This window comes from Schistocerca cancellata, chromosome 1 (assembly GCF_023864275.1).
Source record: "Schistocerca cancellata isolate TAMUIC-IGC-003103 chromosome 1, iqSchCanc2.1, whole genome shotgun sequence".
NCBI lineage: Eukaryota > Metazoa > Arthropoda > Insecta > Orthoptera > Acrididae > Schistocerca > Schistocerca cancellata.
In genome coordinates, this window is record NC_064626.1 from 243,499,265 (window position 1) to 243,524,623 (window position 25,359).

A 25,359-nucleotide genomic window follows, 5' to 3' on the forward strand; every position below is an offset into this window, starting at 1 on the left:
AAATAAATATCATAGTAGGTTCTAACGAGTGTCACAAGTAAGTGGAAATGACACACAGAATGACTTGTAAAAAGATCATGAACCAAACAAAAGTCTCCTTATTTAAATAGTTTACTTTCTTATACTTTTAATTGAAAGGGTTGTTAAATAACAAGGTATACACACAAAATATTATTTAACAATACGAGAGAAGGAAAGTTGTTACTCACCATATAGCGGAGGTGCTGAGTCGCGATAGGCACAATAAAAAGATTCACACAATCATAGCTTTCGGCCATTAAGTTCTTTGTCAGCAGTAGACACACACACACACACACACACACACACACACACACACACACACACACACACACACACACACACACACCTGCTGCCTCAGAGAGCTGAAACTACACTGCTTTCTGAACGTGATTGGTACAGCACAGTGACAATCCCGTATTTGTAACGATAACAGAGGTAATAGCATAAGATAACAAGTGCGAGTAAGATAGCAAGAGTGCAAGACAAGAGAGACCAGAACCCAAGACCAAGAGACAAGAGAGCTTTTCACACTAGTACAAGTCTTTATATAGTATTTTAACATTATTCAGATTATTTATTTATCTTGATAATAGTTCCAAAGTTCATATGCTGTTGCATTACATAGAATAAAATTAAGTATTATTTCTCTTAAGCATACTAGATGCTGTCATTTAATAATTGTTTCTCTTGGTATGGGGTGAAATAGTTTAAGGTTGGCTGTGATGACACAATTGTTGAATATTGTTATGTTATATTGCCAACAACAAGGGCAAAGGGGTAGAATTGGGAAGGTAATCAACAGCAGCCCACTTTACAGCAAATTCAATGCTGCTGGGTATAAAATATTAAGTGGAAAGATAGTTGTTGCAAACAACCATTTTCATACTTCTTGTTGAGGTGATACGTTCTACGCAATCAATGTTTTAGCCTTCGTTATTTAATCTTGGCTATCACACATTAATATATTGGGAAATGGCAAGTTGGAAAATTCTGAAACCAGAATGAAGGATATTTTACTTGTAAGAAAAGTCTAAAATTTGGAGACCAGAAAAGGCTGCACGTAATGAATGAGTCATAGTCATCTCCAGATTAATCGGTCGTTATGTTAGAGTAGAGAGAGAAGAGAGGATAAGAATAATATCTCAAAAGGGAACACAGTGAATATACAAGGTGTTCCAAAAAAACAGACTTCAGGGACCAGTTCCTTACACCAAAACAAGACGAAAGTCTAGTAAACAAGGGCTCTAAAATGCATACTTTGAGAGCTATGAACACTTCTACAGTAAAAGAGATCTGTTCCACACTAGCGAAGATGAACAAATGCTCAGAGCTCGTAACGCATACGTTTAGACCCCTTGTTTAGAAGACTTTTTTTTTCCTTATCTGTATAAGGAACCTGCTCATAAAGTTTGTCCTTGTTCTTACACCCTGTAAAAAAAACTTGAAATACCTGATGAGAACAATTGTTGAAGATACTGTGAGGACATGACAAAAAGAGACAAGAGGAAAGGTGAAAAGGACAGAATTGGTAAAGATGGCACATAGTAAGCCAACAGAGATATTTTGTCCCAAGGTACAGAGTATAACTAATTTTGGATAATTCCAATTTAAAACACTGAGAGAAGGGCAGTTAGGGTGAGGATCTAAATGTGGATCAGAACAGTGATGTCAGTTTTGTAGTGCCTTCATACTGAAAATACACTGAAGTGCCAAAGAAACTGATGTAGACATGTGTATTCAAATGCAGATATACATAAACTGGCAGAATACAGCACTGCAGTCGGCAATGCCTACATAAGACAACAAGTGTTTGGTGCAGTTGTTAGATTGGTTACTGCTGCTAAAATGGCAGATTATCAAGATTTAAGTGAATTTAAATGTGGTGTTAGTCGGCACACAAGCAATGGGACACAGCTTCTCTGAGCTAGCGAGGAGGTGGGGATTTTCTCGTACAACAATTTCATGAGTGTATTTTGAATATCAGGAACCCAGTAAAACATCAAATCTCTGACATCGCTGCAGTCGGGAAAAGATCCTGTAAGAACGAGACCAACGACAACAGAAGAGTATAGTTCAGCATGACAAAAGTGCAACCTTTCCACAAGTTGCTGCAGATTTCAATGCTGGACCATCAACAAGTGTTAGCGTGTGACCCATTCAATGAAATATCATTGATATGGGCGTTCAGAGCCGATGGCCCACTCGTGTACACTGGATGACTGCATGACACAAAGCTTTACACCTTGCCTGGGTCTATCAACACCGACATTGGACTGTTGATGACTGGAAACATGTTACCTGGTAGGATGAGTCTCATTTCAAATTTTATCAAGCAGACGGACATGTATGGGTATGGTGACAACCTCATGTATCCATGGACCCCAGCAGGGGACTGTTCAAACTGGTGGAGGCTGTGTAATGGTGTGGGGTGTGTGCAGTTGGAGTGATGTGGGACTGCTGTTACGTCTAGATACGACTCTGACAGGTGAAATGTACATAATCATCCTGTCTGATCACCTGCATCCATTCATGTCCATTGTGCATTCTGATAGACTTGCGCAATTTCAGCAGGACAATGTGACACCCCACACATCCAGAATTGCTTCAGAGTGGCTCCAGGAACACTCTTCTGAGTCTAAACACTTCTGCTGGCCACCAAACTCCCCAGACGTAAACATTATTGAGCATATCTGGGATGCCTTGCAATGTGTTGTTCAGAAGAGATCTCCACCCCCTCATACTCTTGTGGATTTATGGACAGCCGTGCAGGATTCATGGTGTCAGTTCACTCTCGTACTACTTCACCCATTATTAGTCAAGCTCTTGCCACGTCATGTTGCGGCACTTCTGCGTGCTCACGGGGGCCCTATACAATATTAGGCAGGTGTACCAGTCTTTTTGGCTCTGCAGTAGAGAACCTGGCTGTTGTGCATCAAAATGTTGATTAATTCAAAAATACTTTCACTGGCTTTAAAACTTAATGTGCATGTATACAGTCATGATTGTCATTTCAGTTCTCACTGGGTAATAATGTTTGTTTTTGCTTCCAAAGTTGAGTATTCTGCATGTCTGACAGAACATGACCTAGAGCAGATGTTCTCATACTTTTTCCATCATGCTCCCATTCTGAAATATAAATAAATTAATTTAAACCGCCCCCCCCCCCCTCTCCTTGTTTTTCTTTCCTTCCTCAGCACTTCTAATACTTGAAACAAAAACGACCTGTGAAATCTATTTACTTCTGTCCAATTATTGCAACTATAATAATAATAATAATAATGATAATGATAATGAGTATGATTTGAGCACATCAAAGGTAAACTTCTTTTTTAATTATCATAAATTTGTGTTATTGAAAGATGGTACAAGATGACAAATACAACTAGGCTAGAAATAACCACAACAATGAGTGCAGTTATTGGAATTGAGTAAATATATGTGCTTTCCTACTTTCTTTACAAGTTCATAAGTTTGTTGAAATTACCTGTTTCCATCTACAATGCTTTTAATTCATTTAGAAAGTTTTAATACTTGATGTGCAAATAGCGATAGAACAATATTCAGCATTTAAATGCCAATTTGAAAACTGTTATATTCAAACTGATCATTCAAAAAGGAAATAAATAATAGCAAAAATGCATACTGTAAAAATTTGATTTTTTTTCCATCTGCACATTTATTGTGCTGTGTGTGTTTCTTCATAAGAAGAAGGCAGATCCATTTGTGGTTGGACCTTTGAAACAGTAACTCACAGATACCCTCCCAGCTGCAGTTGAGACCATTGTTTCATCTTGATTAATGCCAGTAATTTGATGCAAAGTGTAACAATATGTCTGCTGCTCTTCTTGCTAAAGTGGGATAGTCATTCAGAGTCTGCACCCAAATATTTTCACAAGACTTCAATTTAAACTCAGTTTGAAGCGTTCTGTCACTTGGAAGTTCTATTAGCTCCTCCTGTTCTACTGTTGCTAAGTGGATCATATTGAACAGATTGAAGGTTCTGGAAATTTATTCTTGAATTGTTGACGAAGGTTTTCGAGATATAGTATGCCAATTCTATTAATTTTACCTACATCTGACTTATTTCCTATTTCCTTCCACGAAATCATTCAGACAAGAAAATATCTCACTGGTATCCTTCTGCTTCTGTCCAAGTTTCCTCTTTCTTGTTTAGAAAGATGATATTACTATTTTGGCCTTGAAGTGATACATTAAGATCATTCAGTTTCTCAAAAATGTCGGCCAAGTAGCACAGTATTTTAAGTCATTTTTCATCCAAAATCTGAGCCCAAGTGGGCTGGACTGGATGACAAGCTGCACAAAAATGGTAGCAGAAAGAACGCTGAACCCAGACTGCAGTACATACTAAAGACATTGTTCGTATGCCACTGCCAACAATGAAAGGTGTTCATGTTGTTTAACATTTTCCCCATCATGTATGAAGGGCTGGTGACGTCACACTAAATCGTTGTCACTCATTATGTGAAACATTGCTTATTAAGTGAGTCACTTGTTTACAATTTGTTTTGATCATTTTGCAAATTGTGCTTTTTGGGAGTTGCTTGTTGAGTGAGGTTCCACTGTATAAACATTTCACTGAAAGCTGGCACCACCCCCTCTATTACTCTGTGTCACGTGTAAGATTTGGGCACACACCCCACTTTGAGGATGACTGACTTAGAGGATCCAGATTATATTGCTGATACTACCAAAAATTTCCCTTTGTAAATCTTTGCTGAGATGGTGTGATCGAGACCTCAGAGAACAACACAGCAGTTACTTGAAGGGGTGTTTGCAATCTGACATTAATGTCTGGGTGAACGTAGTTCATGAAGTTGCGCTCTGCCAACTCTACTGTTCGGTATTTTGGTACAGTTTGTAAATGGCATAGTAAATGGTAGGATTACTGTTAGTATTAGTAGCATTGGTAGGGAAAAGCATAAATGAATGTGTGAGAGAGAAACTGGAAGAAGGTGACTTCTCTTTGTTTTTTGTTTGTTTTGCACATAATTATAATCACATATCGTTCAGTTTTAGTCCACTGTGTATTTTATACCCTTACAAAATACAAAGTACATTTTATAATTAGTAAAAATTAGTTGATAGCACAACTTCTGCACTTTTATGTCACCAAAGCAATTACTTTTGATCCAAGTGTAATTAATATGCGCATCATCATCATCATCATCATCATCAGTGTTCTGCCAAAAGGCAGGTTTTCACATGGTAGTTGTCCAGGCTGTCCGGTCTTCTGCCATCCTCTTCAGGTCTGCATAATTTCCTCTTCCCTTTATGTCGTCTATCATCTTGTATCTCCTCCTTCCTCTCAATCTTCTCCCACAAACCAATCCTTCCAAAGCATCTGCTAGCAAGCAGTCCGTTCTCAATGATTGTCCCAACCAGTTCTTTTTCCTTTCTCTTACAACCTTCAGCAGACATCTTCTCTCACCAACCCTTTCCAATATTCTTTCATTACTCACTCTTTCCATCCAGCTTATTCTCTGCATTCTCCTCCACATCCACATCTCAAATGCTTCTAACCTTTTTTCATCCTCCTGTCTCAGCATCCATGTTTTTATATCTACATCCATACTCCGCAAGCCACCTGACGGTTTGTGGCCCCATATAGTGCTGCACTCCAGACAAAACATTTGCCAAGCCTTTTCCTTAGTCCTTTATCTAATTTGCCACATAAGAGTCTCCTCTTTCTGTTGAATGCCTCCTTCGCTATGGCAATTCAAGTTTTCACCTCCTGGTGACATCTCAAGTCTTCAGTTATTGTGCTTCCAAGATATTTAAATGCACTTACTTGGCTAATGGTAGATTGTCCTATTTTAATATTGGACCGTCTGCTTCTTGTACTGATAACCATACTCATTGTTTTTGCTGTGTTTATTTGCATCCCATATTCCACACAAGCTTCATTCAGATCTTACAGCATGTTATTCACTGTCCGCTCACTTTCTGCCACTAGTACCATGTCTTCAGCAAATGTTATACATTCTATTCTCTTTCCACCAATACATATTCCTCTTTTCCCATCTAAGCCTTTCATAATAATCTCTTCAAGATATACATTAAACAGCGGCGGGGAAAGGCAACAACCTTGTCTAACATCTCGTCCAATGCTGCTTTCTTCTGACATTTCATTTCCTATACTTATCCTTACTTTCCGGTGTAAATATAGATTCTGTATCAGTCGTCTCTTTGTCCAATCTACTCCTCTCCTCTTCAAAATATCCATCAGCTTGTTCCACTGAACTCTGTCTAGGCGTAATATGCACAAACACAAAAAAAATCTATATAATTATTGTTGTTATTTTGTACTTAACTGCCAGCCGGTGTGGCCGTGCGGTTCTAAGCGCTTCAGTCTGGAACCGCGTGACCGCTACGGTCGCAGGTTTGAATCCTGCCTCGGGCATGGATGTGTGTGATGTCCTTAGTTTAGTTAGGTTTAAGTAGGTCTAAGTTCTAGGGGACTGATGACCACAGATGTTAAGTCTCATAGTGCTCAGAGCCATTTTTTGTACTTAACTGAAGTTCGTCGTCATGATGATAGGCAAGAGTTTCCTGTTGTTTTGATAGTTTCAAAAGTTGTTTATGAATAACACAAACATTTTTTATATAAGCTCAATGAAGTATTGAAGTGATGTTTGGCATGTCTTTATTTTGCGGCCTTTTTTTTGGGGGGGGGGGGGGGGATTGTTTTTTTTAGTGCTATATGATACATATGTCTCTTGTTATTACTTTTACTACAAAGTCCCTCTGTTTCACATTACAATCAACAATTTTCTAATAAAACCTGAAGTAAACACTGATAATTTCAATTTTGCTACAAATACTGTATACTTTTAAGTGACAGATAGGAAGATAACTGTGCAGAACAAAAATGTTCTGTAGATTACACTGTAGCATACACAAATGAAGTGATTTTGAGTTAACACCCACTAGGCACACATCACACCGAACATACAGGTAATTTGGTTACGGATTTGACTGACCAAGGCTACTTGGAAAACTACTGTAGTCTACACTTACTTGTGATAGTCTATGGTAGCCTACAGTAGTTTTACAACACTGGTTGTGCTTGTCGCATGCCCCTCCACACTGCAGTACAGTAGCACTGTTGGCAAAGAGTGACAGCAATTGGTCAGTAGTGAACAGTTCCTAGGCTCTGATTGCAGTGCTTAAATGTGAGGCCATATGTTAGAAAAAAGCAATCATAAGTGACTCTTTTTTAACATCATATCTCCTGAGCAATGTGGCTGAAGTTGTCAGCTGAAAACAGTGTATAAAGATTTGTAAGGTTGAATAACAGAAGTATAGTGTGTCCAAAATTACTTTAGGATTGACTCTTCAGCAGGAGCATGTGGAGGCAGCAGAACAGAGTTGCCATGTCCTGCATAGAACACGTGCATAATCTTATCTTTCATTCAGATTGCTCAAACAGGCAAACTATTCATTTTATGGGTATGAAAATTGCAGAAATGTGTTTTGGAAGAGTTCACTACATTTTGATTTTAGTTTTACCTTAATATGTTAATAATTAAGAAAATATACAGACAGTTTACAAAAATGATTTTTTTCATGTTTTTACTGAATTTTCAATACGCGGTAAACTTTTTTGTTATTGAAGTAAGTTGAATACAGTATGTGAATGAAATCTTAATACATCATGTTTTCATATGTTCGAAACCAGAACTATTGCATTTGCTGTGGTAGGTGCCTTGACAATGACAAATGAATGGTAAAGAGCATTATCTAGAACAATTGATGACAATTTTTCATGATTTGGCATTAGTGAATCTTCGAACCACTTTGTAAATGTCACGTGCTTCGTTTCTTCATGATAATTTCCTGTTTTCCTTGATTTAGAAAGCAGAAGGCAATTTGGGGGAAATCTTGCTAAGTGCCTTTGTGAAGAAGAAGAAGAAGAAGAAGAAGAAGAAGAAGAAGAAGAAGAAGAAGAAGTAGTCTGCCCCCCTTGCCAGACGGCATTGCCATTTTTCGTTTAGCTGAGTCCTCTGTCCAGCCATGCTTGACAATGTGACCAGAATTGACCCGTGTTTTGTCAAGACACATGACTTAATAGATATTTATGCTATGATGTCTCTTAAAAATTGGCAGTGCCATGCAATTATATCCTCCTCCTCCATCGACAGCTTACGGCTACAGAAATGTCCATGTTAAAAGCCCAGGTTGTGTTAAACTTCAGACAAGGATGTGTTGACTTTCGTGAAAAAGTTCTTAGTCTTTAAATGTGACCAACAGCCTCCTGAGTGCCAGATGTTTCTTTACTGCGATAGTAATCATAAACATGACGACGAATTCTGTCCTCTGCAAACAAACTGATGTTGGGAATCCACTTATCCATATGATAGTTTTTTCTAGCTGTGTTAAGTCTGACAGTTCTTCAGCTTCCTTTTCTTTGTCCGACATTTCCGTCTCTATCTCTACAACAGTGTTTTTGTTTACATTCGAAGCTGCAGCAGTTCTGTCGATTACTTTGGTAATGGAGAGCAGTGGACCACCATTAAGTTTTGTATTCTCAAAGGAGGTTCGTAACATGCAAACCATTAACCATTTCTCTGGTAACATGCAAACCATTAACCATTTCTCTCGACTGGCCTTGTAAGGCAATTCCCTCAGAATGACATTAAAATTTTCCACTAGTAACTTTAGACGAACTTTCCACTGACATCATTGGGTACCACCCTACAGGGAAAAAAAAAAAAAAAAAAACACACACACACACACACACACACACACACACACACACACACACACAGTCACAGGGCACAACAGTCACAATCACTTCCGCCTTCACTGTCAATCCTAAAGTAGTTTTTGTCAGATTATACCTTACATGATCGGGGGAAAGTCTCATTTACATATTGTTCTAGGCATTGGTGCAATGTCAATAGTGAACCCAATCTGTGCTATATTATTAATTCAGTACTTGAAGGTACCGTCTAACATAGGTAACTTTTAGTGAAAGTTATTTACCTTAAAGGGTCACTGCCTCACTGTACTAATTTTGTTGGTATAATTACACATATACTTTTGTTTCAGGATCCTCACCAGCGGTACAAGATGGAGCCTCTATATGCTAATAAATGCAAATATTGTCCAAAGAGTTTTAAGAAGCCTTCCGACTTGGTACGCCATGTCCGTATCCACACTGGTGAACGCCCATATCAATGTAGTTTCTGCAATAAGTGTTTTACAGTGAAGTCAACATTAGACAGCCATCTAAAGACCCATGGAGGGCAGAAAACATTTTCATGTCATGTATGTGGCTTCTTCTTTTCAACAAAAGGAAGTTTGAAAGTACATATGCGTCTTCATACAGGTAATCTATATAGTTACACCATTTGTTCCTTCCTTGTGCATTATTAGATTAATATAATATGGAGTTTCGATTTTCAAGCTTGTTACAAGAAAATATTTCCAATCCGAAGAATTTTACTCAGTTTCTTTCTTCCTTTCAAACACCTGTCATCTTGCCATGTGTAAAATGTGGTGTTGAGATTTCTTTTCTTCATATCTCCTGAAAGAGCATTTCCAGTTAGTGTGCTATCATTTCCAAGAACTAATTTTAGAGCCCTTATATATACACATGTATCTTCCCCACCCCCAGCCTTCCTTTTCATTCTGCCGTGGGTCTCCGAAATGTAGATAGTACCAATGGTCTGACTATTAGATGTTACTTAGGTTACTGGACCTTTACTACAGCACAGATGACTTCTTTTTTTGTTGACATGTAAGTTACACTTTGTGGTACCAAAGTTTTTTTTTTGTGTACACCATTAATTTTTAAATTTTCCTAATTAGTTTTATACATAATCATAAATTTCAACAATATTATGAAAAGGATAGATACGTACAAGGCTATAGCGCCATAGTCATCAGCCACGTTTGTGTGACTTGTGGTTGTGTTAAAGTGTGTGTGCTTTCTATTTCCAAAGAAGGCCTTTCGGCCAAAAGCTTAAATGTCTAGTAGTATTTTGATCATGCCTGTGTGCAACTCAGTGCCTCGTCTGTGTGGTGAGTAGCAATCTATCTTTCTCATAATATTATTGTTTCTCTATCCTGGACTATTTGTGGTTTAATTATGAATTTCAAGGTTTTTTAAATAAATTCCTGTACTAAATATCAATTTAGCCATAACTTTGTTGCTATAGAAGGGTTTGACAGGGTTACTACCATGTAATGATCATTGTCTCGTGGCAATTTTTTTTCCTTTGTTCTTTTTTTCCCAGCCCTCTCTGAGCTTTTGTCATTCAGTGTTGATAGGGCATCAGATCATTCAACGCAGATTTCCTACATGTGTGTCGTTTCTTGAACAAACCCGATACCCTAAATGGTTTCTGTATGTTCAAAGTTAACCTCAAGTACTTGCAGCATTTATCAATTTGAAGATGTTTTTAGGTTGTACAGAAATAAAAACTGGCAGGTATTGTTCACAGAAATATGAAGTAGATGATTTGCTTGATAAAGCTTATTTCATACATATCAAAGTTGTTGCAAGTCTCATTCAAGATAATCAGCTGCACATTTTCATTTACCAAAGCTTTAAGGTTGTTCATCAACCTGAATGAGAGAAATTATTTGAAGACTTCAACAAGTGCTGCCCAGTCAGCCTCAGTTCCTTGAACATAAAGCCGTCGGCACATGGACCGTGCTGTCGAATGTCAACATTGAGCTTGTACAGTTCAACGTGCTGCTGAAAACTCAGGAACATTGCGACTTGTGCACACGGTATGTGGGTCCCAACATGGTATACGCAATCGCAACACCCTCCAGCGGCAGTTGTGGAATGTTTCTAGTTCGTAAATCACACTGTTTACTCAACAGGCGCACATAAAATTCCCACATTAGATCTATTAAAATGCGCATTTCCTCCATTGTCCATATCCTAGTCACATTGTTCTATACATAATACGCACAAATACAAACTACAATATTGATGTACATGTTTTAAGACAAAAAGGAAAGTACCATATCCAATCAGTAAGGACACAGGCTTATAAAAGTTCCATTATAAATAGTGCAACCAATTTTGCAATAGATAAGATAAATATTGTTTTATCTTTCTCACATTTTTGTAAAACCCTAAGGTCATTCGTACTCGATCACTGTTCCTACCCAGTAGCAGAATTTTTACGACATGTGAATTGCGAAACTTAAAAGAAAAAGGAACAAAATATCTTTATATAAGTAGCGCAAGCTGTTCTGTAGATTAAGCCAATCAAACAAACTCTCTCCTCATAAAAAAGTAAACTTATATTTACATAACATCAAATATTGTAGTATATACTTACATTGAACTAATAACAAAGCATCAGAACCTATTAAAAAGGCGAATGTTAGGAAAAAAATATTTAGGCTTGATGAGACTGAATCATTAATGCTATTCACCATGCTTAAGAGACAACAATTCATTTATGGCCAATTGTAACATGTTACCACTTGCTAAAAGCTTTAATTGTAGCTATGTTACTAATTAAAATTTAATTATAACAAATTGTACCAAGAACAATGTGTTTTTGGTGGATCCTCAATTTGTCACTGCCTTCAAGTGGCATACTCTCATAATACGCAAGTTACAATCATTCGTTTGCCATGAATATGATGTTTCTCATTATTTTATTGCAACGAATCACACAGTTATCTATGGGTTTTCGAGTGATTCTCAATTTTCTGGTACTCGGAAATGGTATATATACGTAGGCTTGAACTGAATGCCCCCTCACAACTCTGTGCTGAAGGGAGATGGCGTGCATGTGACGTAGGTGGCATTGTGCTATCTGATTGGTAGCTCAGACGCACGCTCAGAATATTTGACATGCTAGATATTGCTCTGCACATTTGGAAAGACTCCCAAACATGCTATTCCACGCAGAAAGTCGGCATGCTCAACATTCAGATGCACGGTCTGTGTGCCGACATCTTAAGGCCGGTGGAGTTAAAGGATACTGAATATTAGTCTTCATTGTTAAGCCTACATAGGAGTCACTTCGAGGTGAAGTGTTTGTTCTTCATCATATTTCTGTACAATGAATTTATTGCCAACATACCTACATGACATTGTAGTTCTGCAAGGCACTGAATCCAGTGCCTTCTTCTTGAATTGCTACTTGAAGAATGTGGCAACCGCTAGACATAACAGACTTCATGTGAATAATGGGATTACGTTAAAGCATAAAGTTGTTATTAGATCTGCCTCTTTGTTTCAGTAGGCAGAAAACATTTATTTAACAAGTATGTAACTATTGTCACACAGTGTGTATCAGCTCATTCTAGTGTTTTGTATATCAGTAGGCACAGCAGACCAATATGTAATTGGTGGTTTGGCTTTGTGCAAAATACTGCCTTGTAAGGCAGATGATTGATGGATGCTTTTGTGTTGCTGATAATGGTGACGTAGTCTTTGGCATGATTACAAAATGTTCAAATGTGTGTGAATTCTTAAGGGACCAAACTGCTGAGGTCATCGGTCCCTAGTCTTACACGCTACTTAAACTAACTTGTGCTAAGAACAACACATACACCCATGCCCAAGGGAGGACTCCGAACCTCCGGTGGGAGTAGTCCCAGACATGGTGCCTCAAACAGCGCGGCCACTCCGTGCAGCGATTACAAAACTATCCCCTTTGGAGGAACAGAGTTTTCTTAATTCCATTTGGTTAATTTTGTAACAGTGCATTTTTAATAAGAGATCAGTTTCTTGCTGAAGCTAGTGAGCTGTTACTTCTGCAACTCTGTGTTGCATACATTCTCGTGCATCCATATGTAATGCTCTCTTTTTCCAAGTCACAATAGTGAATTTTTCAATTCTAATAAATAAAATATTTTAAAGAACGAGCTGTGGGAAGATACCACTTCCTGCAGCAGCAAGCAATATTGTTCTAAATACCATATCCAAAAATTACCTTGAGAAGTTAGTTGGCGAACAGATTTGTAAGGGTAACGCCTTGAATCTCATGCTTACATACTGGCCTGAACTCCTCAACTTCGTTGATGTAGAACAGGGAGTAAGACAGTTACACAATTAGGTTAGAGGTGTATTAATAACTACATTGACATTACCACAGACGCCGATGCAAGCACCTCTGCAACCGCCGATGCGCTCCCTTGGTTGTGGACTGTGGAGGGAAAGGTTTGCGGTGGGAGGGGATATAAGTTAGTGTGCACCCTCAAGTGCTCAGTTCATCAGCAGACTTGACAATGGCGACATGTCTGATTGCCTAAATGTACCTGTTGGACACTATGGATGAGAAATACAACAGTGGACTGTTTGGTTAATAATATTCCATTTTCAGGCACAATATTTTTATTTTCTGATTACTGTCCATCATATTTTGGAGCTACACAACTCCATTTTCAATGACTGTATAGACATAATGGTCATTACTTCTTATTTAGGTTTTCACTTAACAATAACAAGTCAATGCAATTGTTAGATGTAATAAGGAAAGTGTCTCAAGAGGAATTAATGAGAGAAAAATGCTAGAGTAATGACACAAAGTGCTGTATATATTACTTGCATTTGCCCATGTAACATTCATCTTCTGCATTGGTGAAAATCTTCCACATTTGCACTTACATTTTGAATGGTTTAACATGTTTGACAGTACTATGTGACTCAAATGATGCTTATTTAATCTTTGATGCAGTATCAAATTTCATATTGTTTTCATTTGCATAGATTGATGAAATAAAATCAGAAATTAAAAATCCATTAAGGGAGTGACAGATAACAATTGAATATGTAAGAGTGTAAACCCAAGTTATTAACTGTCAATTAAGTAATTTTTAATTTCTTATTTTATTTTGTCACTCTATATAAATAAAAATAATAGTAATTTCAATACCCATCACATGACTGTAACATAAGGTAAGTACACATCATTTGAGTTGTGTACTACTGTCATAAACATGTTAAATTGTTTAAAATGTAAGTGCAAATATAGAACACTTTCATTAATGCGGAAGACGAATGTTATGTGGTCAAACTCAGATAATTGTTGCAGTACTTTATTTCTCTCATTTCTTTAGCATTTTTCTCTCGTTAACCCACCTGAGATAGTTTTCTTGTTCCATCTAATGATTGTGTTCTTCTATTACTGCTATGTGAAAAACTAGTGCCCATTACATCCACCCACACGTTGAAAATGGAGTTGTAGCTCTGTGACACATTGGACTGTAATTAGAAAATAAAGATACTTTGACTGAAGACAGAATGTAAGTTAGTAATAGCCGATGATCTAGTATCTATTAATAACATAAATTATATCATTACTATGACTGTCATTTGGAATGTAAAGGAAGGTAGGAAGATTTTCTACTTAATAACTGCAATGAGGAATGGTGTAAGATTAGCTGAGCAGTCACTGTCACTCCTCTCAGAGACTAAAAATGTCAAGTACAAGTGACAAAGTTAGTGTTCTACAATATGCCTTCAACAGATATGTGCCAAGCAAAGTTTTGAGGGGTGGGAAAGACCCACTGTGATTCATCACCATGTTATAAAGCAACTTTGAAAGCAGAGTGTTTCCCCAAATATTTAAAGCTTGCAAAAGCCTTGTAGATAACAAAAAATGAAACAAAACTTACATGAAAAAGAGCCATCAGTGAACCATTCAACAAATTTAGAAGTAACTTTGCTATCAGGTGCTTTGACAGGACACCCAAAGAAGTTTTGATCTTCCATTATATCAATAAATACATAAAAGCTATCTGTCAAGTCACTCTATGACCATACTGGTACTGAAACAAATGATGACAGACAAGGCCGAAATACTTAAGGCAATTTTCCTGGAATTGCTTCTCTGATATTGTAGCAAGTGCAGTTTCTTCTTTCAGCAGTCTCAATGAATACAAAAATGGCAGATGATGAAACAAATAACTGTAGAACAGAAATTCATAATGAAAAATCTCTCAGCAAAAGACAGATGAAAGGATCCGATCTGATGAGATACATACATAATTCTACACAAGAGTATGTGAAAGAAGTTTCTCAACTTTTAGCAGCAATGTATCATAGGTTGCTGGAAGAACTAACCATTCAAAGTGATACTGAAAATGTGCAGGTGATTTCCATTTTCAAGAAGGGTCACTAAAGAGATGCACCCAACTATTGGCTTATGTTGCTAATGTAAGTCTGTTTTGAAGCTAAAGTACCTGTTTTACACCCACATCTTATAACCTTTCTGGAAACCATGTATCTCATCTATCTACATCTACATCTACATCCATACTCCGCAAGCCACCTGACGGTGTGTGGCGGAGGGTACCTTCAGTACCTCTATCGGTTCTCCCTTCTATTCCAGTCTCGTATTGTTCGTGGAAAGAAGGATTGTCGGTATGCCTCTGTGTGGGCTCTAATCTCTCTGATTTTATCCTCATGGTCTCTTCGCGAGATATACGTAGGAGGGAGCAATATACTGCTTGACTCTTCGGTGAAGGTATGTTCTCGAAACTTTGACAAAAGCCCGTACCGAGCTACTGAGCGTCTCTCCTGCAGAGTCTTCCACTGGAGTTTATCTATCATCTCCGTAACGCTTTCGCGATTACTAAATGATCCTGTAACAAAGCGCGCTGCTCTCCATTGGATCTTCTCTATGTCTTGTATCAACCCTATCTGTTACGGATCCCACACTGCTGAGCAGTATTCAAGCAGTGGGCGAACAAGCGTACTGTAACCTACTTCCTTTGTTTTCGGATTGCATTTCCTTAGGATTCTTCCAATGAATCTCAGTCTGGCATCTGCTTTACCGACGATCAACATTATATGATCATTCCATTTTAAATCACTCCTAATGCGTACTCCCAGATAATTTATGGTATTAACTGCTTCCAGTTGCTGACCTGCTATTTTGTAGCTAAATGATAAAGGATCTATCTTTCTGTGTATTCGCAGCACATTACACTTGTCTACATTGAGATTCAGTTGCCATTCCCTGCACCATGCGTCAATTCGCTGCAGATCCTCCTGCATTTCAGTACAATTTTCCATTGTTACAACCTCTCGATACACCACATCATCTGCAAAAAGCCTCAGTGAACTTCCGATGTCATCCACCAGGTCATTTATGTATATTGTGAATAGCAACGGTCCTATGACACTCCCCTGCGGCACACCTGAAATCACTCTTACTTCGGAAGACTTCTCTCCATTGAGAATAACATGCTGCGTCCTATTATCTAGGAACTCCTCAATCCAATCACACAATTGGTCTGATAGTCCATATGCTCTTACTTTGTTCAATAAACGACTGTGGGGAACTGTATCGAACGCCTTGCGGAAGTCAAGAAACACGGCATTTACCTGTGAACCCGTGTCTATGGCCCTCTGAGTCTCGTGGACGAATAGCGCGAGCTGGGTTTCACATGACCGTCTTTTTCGAAACCCATGCTGATTCCTACAGAGTAGATTTCTAATCTCCAGAAAAGTCATTATACTCGAACACAATACGTGTTCCAAAATTCTACAACTGATAGACGTTAGAGATATAGGTCTATAGTTCTGCACATCTGTTCGACGTCCCTTCTTGAAAACGGGGATGACCTGTGCCCTTTTCCAATCCTTTGGAATGCTACGCTCTTCTAGAGACCTACGGTACACCGCTGCAAGAAGGGGGGCAAGTTCCTTCGCGTACTCTGTGTAAAATTGAACTGGTATCCCATCAGGTCCAGAGGCCTTTCCTCTTTTGAGCGATTTTAATTGTTTCTCTATCCCTCTGTCGTCTATTTCGATATCTACCATTTTGTCATCTGTGCGATAATCTAGAGAAGGAACTACAGTGCAATCTTCCTCTGTGAAACAACTTTGGAAAAAGACATTTAGTATTTCGTCCTTTAGTCTGTCATCCTCTGTTTCAGTACCATTTTGGTCACAGAGTGTCTGGACATTTTGTTTTGATCCACCTACCGCTTTGACATAAGACCAAAATTTCTTAGGATTTTCTGCCAAGTCAGTACATAGAATTTTACTTTCGAATTCATTGAACGCCTCTCGCATAGCTCTCTTCACACTACATTTCGCTTCGTGTAATTTTTGTTTGTCTGCAAGGCTTTAGCTATGTTTATGTTTGCTGTGAAGTTCCCTTTGCTTCCGCAGCAGTTTTCTAACTCGGTTGTTGAACCACGGTGGCTCTTTTCCATCTCTTACGATCTTGCTTGGCACATACTCATCTAACGCATATTGTACGATGGTTTTGAACTTTGTCCACTGATCCTCAACACTATCAGTACTTGAGACAAAACTTTTGTGTTGAGCCAACAGGTACTCTGAAATCTGCTTTTTGTCACTTTTTCTAAACAGAAAAATCTTCCTACCCTTTTTAATATTCCTATTTACGGCTGAAATCATCGATGCCGTAACCGCTTTATGATCACTGATTCCCTGTTCTGCGTTAACTTTTTCAAATAGTTCGGGTCTGTTTGTCACCAGAAGGTCTAATATGTTATCGCCACGAGTCGGTTCTCTGTTTAACTGCTCAAGGTAGTTTTCAGATAAAGCACTTAAAAAAATTTCACTGGATTCTTTGTCCCTGCCACCCGTTATGAACGTCTGAGTCTCCCAGTCTATATCCGGCAAATTAAAATCTCCACCCAGAACTATAACATGGTGGGGAAATCTACTCGAAATATTTTCCAAATTATCCTTCAGGTGCTCAGCCACAACAGCTGCTGAGCCAGGGGGCCTATAGAGACATCCAATTACCATGTCTGAGCCTGCTTTAACCGCGACCTTCACCCAAATCATTTCACATTTCGGATCTCCGTCAATTTCCTTCGATACTATTGCACTTCTTACCGCTATAAACACGCCTCCCCCTTCACTGTTCAGCCTGTCTCTGCGGTATACATTCTGTAGGAATCAACATGGACTCTTCAAACAACAGTTGTAGGAAACCTAACTCACTGTCTATTCATGAGACTCAAAAAGCAGTTGATGCCGTGTTAGCTGATTTCTGGAAGGCATTCACTACAGTTCTGCACTGTCACCTAATTAACAAAATACCATAGTATGCAATATCAGACCACCTTTGGGACTAGATTGAAGAGTTCTTAGTTAATTGGGACAGAGCATATTATTCGTAATGGAAAGACAACTTCAAGCAGAAAAGAAAATTTGTGCATATCCCAAGGGACTGTTAAGACTGATTTTGATTCAAATATATTCTGGTGAAACATTGTATATTGTATTAACTTAACAGAACCCCTTCTTGTGTATTATTATTGTATGATCTATGCTTTGGGTTATAAGCCAAATTGGGTCCTACAAAATGGGGTTAAAACCCAAAACCAAGGTTGTATAGTAATAATAATGATGGTGGTGATAAAGTTTGTGAAACAAGACAAAAAAGTGTTTTGTTTAGTTTATACAAAAGGCAATCACTGTTCACAATGTGTAGAAATGCCTAGTGGATGTCAGTGACACTGAGGCTGTTGACATGATGATGATGATGATGATGATGATGATGATGGAAATGTGTATAAAGAAATCACAATGTTAGAAAATTGTAATGATACGCAACAAGACCTGCAGAGGATCTACACTTCGTGTAGGGATTTACAGGTGACACTAAGCATGAATAAATGTAACATATTACACATAAAGAGGCAGAAAGACCCAGTATTGTTGATTAAATAGTCGCAGAACAATTGCTGGTAGCAGACACCTTCATGAAATATCTGGGAGTAAGTGTATGGTGTGATTTAAAGTGCTGCCAGACTGAGATTCATTGGAAGAATCCTCAGGAAAGTGTATACCATCCAGGAAGGAGATAGCTCACAGAACAGCCATTTGACCCATACTAAACTATTTCTCATCAGTCGAGGTAGGATTGATAGAGTAAATACAACAAATGAAAAGAGAAGCAGCACATTTCATTATTATCGATTCAATGTCTGCCCCCGGTAGCTGAATGGTCAGCGTGACGGACTGTCAATCCTAAGAGCCCGGATCGATTCCCAGACGGGTCGGAAATTTTCTCCGCTCAGGGACTGGGTGTTGTGTTGTCCTAATCATCATCATCATCATCATCATCATCATCATATCTCCATCGACGTGCAAGTCGCCGAAGTGGTGTCAAATCGAAAGACTTCCACCAGCGAATGGTCTACCCAACGGGAGGCCGTAGTCACACAACATTATTATTATTATCGATTCAATTAATAAGTGCCAGACATCATGGAAGTGCTCATCCTTTTCAAATGGCAGAAACTATAAGAGAAAGGTGTTACTCATTACAGTGTGCTTTATTGTTGAAATACAGAAGAGTCAACCAATATATTGGTTGCTTCCACACACACCCCACAAAAGACGTGGAGGTAAGATTAGAGAGATTAAAGTTCACGCAGAGGTTTACCAGCTGTTGTTCTTCTCATACGCCATTTGTTGGTGAAACAGGAGAGGTGTGAAGTGACAGTGATACGAAAGTTATCCGTAGGCCATGAAACATCCTGGTCCAGCTTGAGTGTCCACGTGCAGGTAGCTGAGCACCCAAGGGAATAGGGCATACACCTGACACACAGGCAGTCAAGCAGCTAGGATGTCACAGGCAGTCAAGCAGCTAGGATGTAACCTTGGCAACAGTACAGCACCGGCCAAGCATTTGCTGGCAGGGGTGTCCATGTGGCTTGTACATGCAGAGAATGCATGCAATAGTTGTGTGTGGCAAGTAACTAGCTGTACCTGGATGACAGCGAGCTGAGAAGCACCCACGGTCACACACCCCCCATGTACACTGTTGGAGCAGCCTATAAAGTGACCTGCAATGTGTGGATGTAGATGTAAGTGACTGAAGTTTGCAGCTACCACCAAAGGGTCTTCAGACAAGCTGTCAAAATTCATAAATTTAACAAAACATCACATGGAATGAATATCTGTAAATTGTGCAAGCATATTACCATTGTGTAAAAGCTCTTTTTACCACTTGAGCTGAGCTTCAAATTACAAATACTAAAAATTTCTTTATGTGTCAGCACAACCTTCTTCCACTGCCATAGCTTCCATCTGTTAATGGCTATTTTACTTCACTAGAGTGATGTACTGCACAGAAGATGTTTGGTGGAGACAAACACATAGAACAAACGTGATGCAGCAAATTATTCTCTATGCAGAACGCATCACACATCCACATTGTTCCATCCACATTTGTATAGTCAGTGATGCTGTCTTACATTGTACCAGCAAAACATTAGGCAATCTAATGTAAATGTTTGCCTAAAGACTTGGGAAGAAACATCACTGCTATCCCTACAAATCATTTGGTTGGAAAGATGTGAAGTAACATTCGAAGTATTTCACTTTTTTTTTTTTTTTTTTTTTTTTTTTTTTTTTTTTTTTTTTTTTTTCATATCAAAATCTGTTTGCGAATTTGTCGCAGTTCTTCAGTTAATTTTAATGGAACCTGTTTAGTATATCAATTCCTGTCATGATATCGCCACAACTTGGATTACTTGCTCATCTCCTCTGCCTTGTGGGGATAAGTTGATTTAATTCAGCCACCTCTATGGGAAAGTTTCTGTACCAAAACTGTGCCATCTATTAACTGCACTTCTAATTCTCACAACACTCCTTAACAATAAATCATATTGACATAGTCCATATCAATTCAGGCAACCTAGGAAAAAATCTTATCTTATAGTCTCAGATGTTACTGAATTTAGCATATGTTACAATGAAGGACTAATAAGGAACAAGTATTTTTTTGTTTTCTCAAAAAAAAAAAAAAAAAATCTGCTCAGAGATACAGCCTTCCAAAGATGACACTGCACATACCATTTTGAAGATGCAAATTTTGGAAAAAAAAATTAAAATGCATTATCTCTGGGACAGTTCTAGATATTTTGTTGGTTTTTTTTTATTTGAAAGATAATTGTTTTATGATAACAAAGAAATCCTCCATTTGGATTTATCTGTCGAAGTTCTTTTACCATAGCGTTCTGAATTCTTTTTATATAATTTAGAAATTGTTTTTCTTCCAAGAATTCCAATCCATAAAATTTTGATTTTTTTCTATTGATTAGTACCATATAGTTCTGCATTCCCTGAAAAGGAGAGCTTCCACTTTTAGGTTGAACAGGTTTTATAAAAACTTGAAATTTTTGCCATGCATAAAACCTGTTTTATTACCAAATTATCCCATAACAGGCTCACAAAAATCAAAACCTAGCTTTATTTAACAAAATTTTAGTTTTGAAAGATGAGTAAGAGACGCATTTTTTCAAGCATTTTAAGTGGTTCCAAAATGTATGTGAAAGGTCCAAAGACTTAAAGGTTTCAATTTATACAACTTCTGTGCATTCTGTTTTGTACTGAAATTAGCCAGTCAATTAACTAAAAATATGTTCCACTGCTTCAGTATCTTCCTTTGATAAAGAGTGTTGCTTTCCTGTTGAACCAATAGGAACTGGAGAACTTATAATCTTCAAAACGTTGTGAACAGGAATTTAGCCCTGATGGCATTATTGCTGTCCTTCAGCCAGCTGGTCAATGTGGTAGCATAAAGTTCACTACAGTTTCATTTAACTCATAACTGGTGTCTATAATCCTTGCCAACCACCTGTCACAGTCATTCACACACGCCACAAACATCCCCCTTCTCAGGTTGTGAATCTGAATATTATTGTGCTGTTTCTGAGGTGTTGGCCAAACAAAAGAAATTTCTTCTTTCTTGCTCCTTAAAGTGCGTGCAATAGGAGTTCGTCCATCACTTTGAGTCCAAAAATGTTTCTTCTGAATTCCTTTCACAGGAGTAGTTTGTTTGGACCATTCTTCTTTTTTCTACTCACAGAATTTGATTTCCTCTTTAGACAAAAGATTGAGGGCTGTGGATGTGTAAGATTTCATGACTCTCGTAAAATCCTCAGCATTCTGAATCACAGCTGTACTTGGTCTGGAAAGATTGTTTTGTAGCATAGTGCTTCAGCAGGCCTCCTACACCATCATTAGGCCCCTTCCCATGACCAGTAGCACTGTATACCCAGTCAGTTGGCAGAAATGACTTACTCAGTTCAAACAGCTGGTAACGATTTTTAAAATGACTAGGGAGCACTCTCAGAAATAATAATTATCTTCTCTGCCCCTGTTTGCAGTTGAAGAATTTTGCGCATTGCTAGCAAAGCATGTGCTGAGTCAAATCCTGTGTCATCACTTCTAACTGCAACACTTGGGGTCTTGTTTTGAAAATATGTCACTTCCATAAAAATTGAAACCTGGTCATTACTCCAATGATACTCTTATACTTCTTGTGGTAGAATTGCAGACCAGTTCTCAGCAAAATCACAGTGAAGCACTAAACATAGTTCTTGAATCTGTACACACCCTTTCACTTATGTAATGTGTTGTTGTTGCAATTTCTTCAGATGCTGGTGTGTTACGGCTTTCACTGACTATTTACCAAGTTCATCAATGAAACTGTCAAACGCAACAGTTTTCTTAATTAGTTTATTTTCCTCCCATGTCACATACGTAATTTCTGCATAGTTATCTGCTACGACTTCCAGGCCAAGTGTCTGTAAAGACTGTCCTCCCTTCCCAGGGTAGTCACCACATTCTTAAAACAAACAATTCTCTCACTTTACATCACATACTACTAATGACTTCACATGCGCAACCAAGGTGTCATATGTCACACGCTCCAGTAAATTATTCAAAGTTATCACACAAAGTTCAAAATTCGCACAGTACACACATAAACAGACATTTCCAGGTGGGTGTGGAACTACCCACTTAGGTCATAGTGCATAAAATTTTGATCTTCCAATATGTGAAGTTGTATAGTTGCTCTTATGAATTGCAAAAGTTTCTTTAATACTGCGAGTCATCTGCCTCTTCAATCCACAACTTTTTGACCTTCAACTGTTACAGTTATAGTGTCTTTTTTGTTGGCACTCTGGCAAGAACAGTCCCGTTTATCTTCCATATAAAATGACTACACTATTGGAACATGAGCTGCTTCTACAGGATGACCATAATAGGGATCTGGTCTTCCAAAGACTCCTTTTACAGACCTCACATTTCTTTATTTGTCTGCTATGTACTTTGATACTGATTGAATGTGGTTCAAAATTGTTTTCTTTGAAAATGTCTCTAGAATAATAGTTAAAACTTGCACCTTTTGACTGTAGGATGCACAATATTCAACAGCTGAATTGTATTTGTGAAAAATTCCTGGCAAGAGGTGCAAGTGTGCTTTGGTTCATTTTCTTCTGAAGATTGAATTTCTACTTTGAAGAGAGTGGTCAGTTTTGCTGTAGTGTATTCATCCATAGCTTTTGCAATTTCTCTGCACTTTTGTGATGCATAGAGCTTATGACTCAACGTCACTTACCACAGTTTCTTAACAGGACTATCTCAGTAGTTGATTGATTCAGGGTATTTAATTTTTCCTCTATTGATGCAAAATCTCCATCATCTGCACCATGGCAGGCTTCACCTTGTTCAGATACAATTATTGTTATTCTGTCAAAACATTCAGAACACAAAAAGTCATCACTGGAAACATCTTCACTTTGAAACAAAGTTTTCAAATGAGAATAGTTATTCTCAACCTGAACAAAGTCTGTTAGTTTTTATATATATAATCACAAACACTATGTGATCAAAAGTATCCAGACACCTGGCTGACAATGGCTTAAAAATTCATGGTGCCCTCCATTGGTAATGCTGGAATTCAGTATGGTGTTAGCCTTTATGCCAGCTTCCACTCTTGCAGGTGTAAGTTCAGTATGGTGCTGTAAGGTTTCTTGGGAAATGGCAGCTCGTTCTTCGCATTATGCTGCACTGTGGAGAGGTATCGAAGCCAGTTGGTGAGGCCTGGCACGAAGTCAGCATTCCAAAAGGTTCCAAAGGTGCTTATAGGATTTAGATCAGGACTCTGTGCAGGCCAGTCCATTACAGGGATGTTATTGTCGTGTAATTACTCCGCCACAGGCCGTCAATTATGAACAGTTGCTCAATCATGTTGAAAGATGTAATCACCATCCCCGAAGTGCTCGTCAACAGTGGGAAGCAAGAAGGTGCTTAAAACATCAATCTAGGCCTGTTCTGTGATAGTGCCACATAAAGCAACAAGGGGTGCAGGCCCCCTTCATCGTCGCTGAATTTTACTGTTGGCACTACACATGCTGGTAGATGATGTTCACCGGGCATTCACCATACCCACACCCTGCCATCGGATCGCCACATTGTGTACTGTGATTCGTCACTCCACACTACATTTTTCCACTGTTCAATCGTCCAATTTTTACGCTCCTTACACCAAGTGAGGCATCGTTTGGCATTTTCGGCGTGATGTGCTTATGAGCAGGCACTCGACCACGAGTTTTCTCACCTTCCGCCCAACTGTCACAGTACTTGCAGTGGATCCTCATGCAGTTTGGAATTTGTGTGTGATGGCCTGGATAGATGTCTGCCTATTACACATTATGGCCCTCTTCTACTGGCGGTGGTCTCTGTCAGTCAACAGACTAATATGAAAAACGTATGTTTTTGGGGGTGTCCGGATACTTTTGATCACATAGTGTATATCACTCTTTTATGGGTATGCAAATAGCAAGCACACATCACTCTCCTGTGGCTCCAGTCAGAAGACATTTCAAACAGTCCTTTTCATAGAACTCACTGGATGGTCTCAGATTTCTCAGAAGCGTCTTCAGTAAACAAATAAGCACTGAACAACTACACTGCAGAAACCTGCTATGAAAAACCACAACAAAGAAACTGACAAGAAACTACAACAAAGTGTAAGAAATATCTGTAACAATGAAAGTCAAAAGAAATAACTGCAACAAAGAAAGTGATGAGAAATAACTGCAGCAAAGACAAAAGAAATAAGCATTGTAACAAAGAAATTAATAAGAAACAACTCCAGTAAAGAAAGTTAAAAAAAATTTTTTTTTAAATAAAACCTGTCCAACTTAAAAGTGGAAGCTGTCCTTTACAGAGACTATAGTACTACATGATACTAATCAACAGAACAGAAATCTAAATTTCTGAATTGGCATTTTTGAAAAGAAAAAAATCTGTAAATTATAAAAAAAATTCAAAAGGTGGCAATAAAAGAACTTTGACAGATGTCCAAATGGAGGAGGCCTGTGTCTCGCAGCAAGGATTTTTTTGGAGAAAAGAAAAAAAATACATGTTTCTTACTTACTCCCGAATTTTAACATAAGCTAAATTCAGTAACATCCTAGATTATGAAGGTATCCCCGCTGCCTGAAGCGATAAGGATTATGCCTATCTAGTTTATACATCAATCAGCATCAAGAATGTGTTGTCAAAATTTAACAGCCTCTGCCTCTTATTAGGTGAAATTT

The 25,359-nt window shown here is 38.3% G+C and overlaps 1 protein-coding gene across 2 annotated transcripts in view; it reads left to right on the forward strand.

The window, feature by feature from the left end:
* The window catches only part of LOC126170109 (zinc finger protein 236-like), a 224,136-nt gene that overhangs the window by 195,810 nt on the left and 2,967 nt on the right, over nt 1–25,359 (forward strand). For both annotated transcript variants that reach the window (XM_049920698.1, XM_049920697.1), the window contains exon 25: nt 9,094–9,373. In XM_049920698.1, the coding sequence (XP_049776655.1) occupies nt 9,094–9,373 (280 nt within the window). The remainder of the gene's footprint in view (nt 1–9,093; nt 9,374–25,359) is intronic.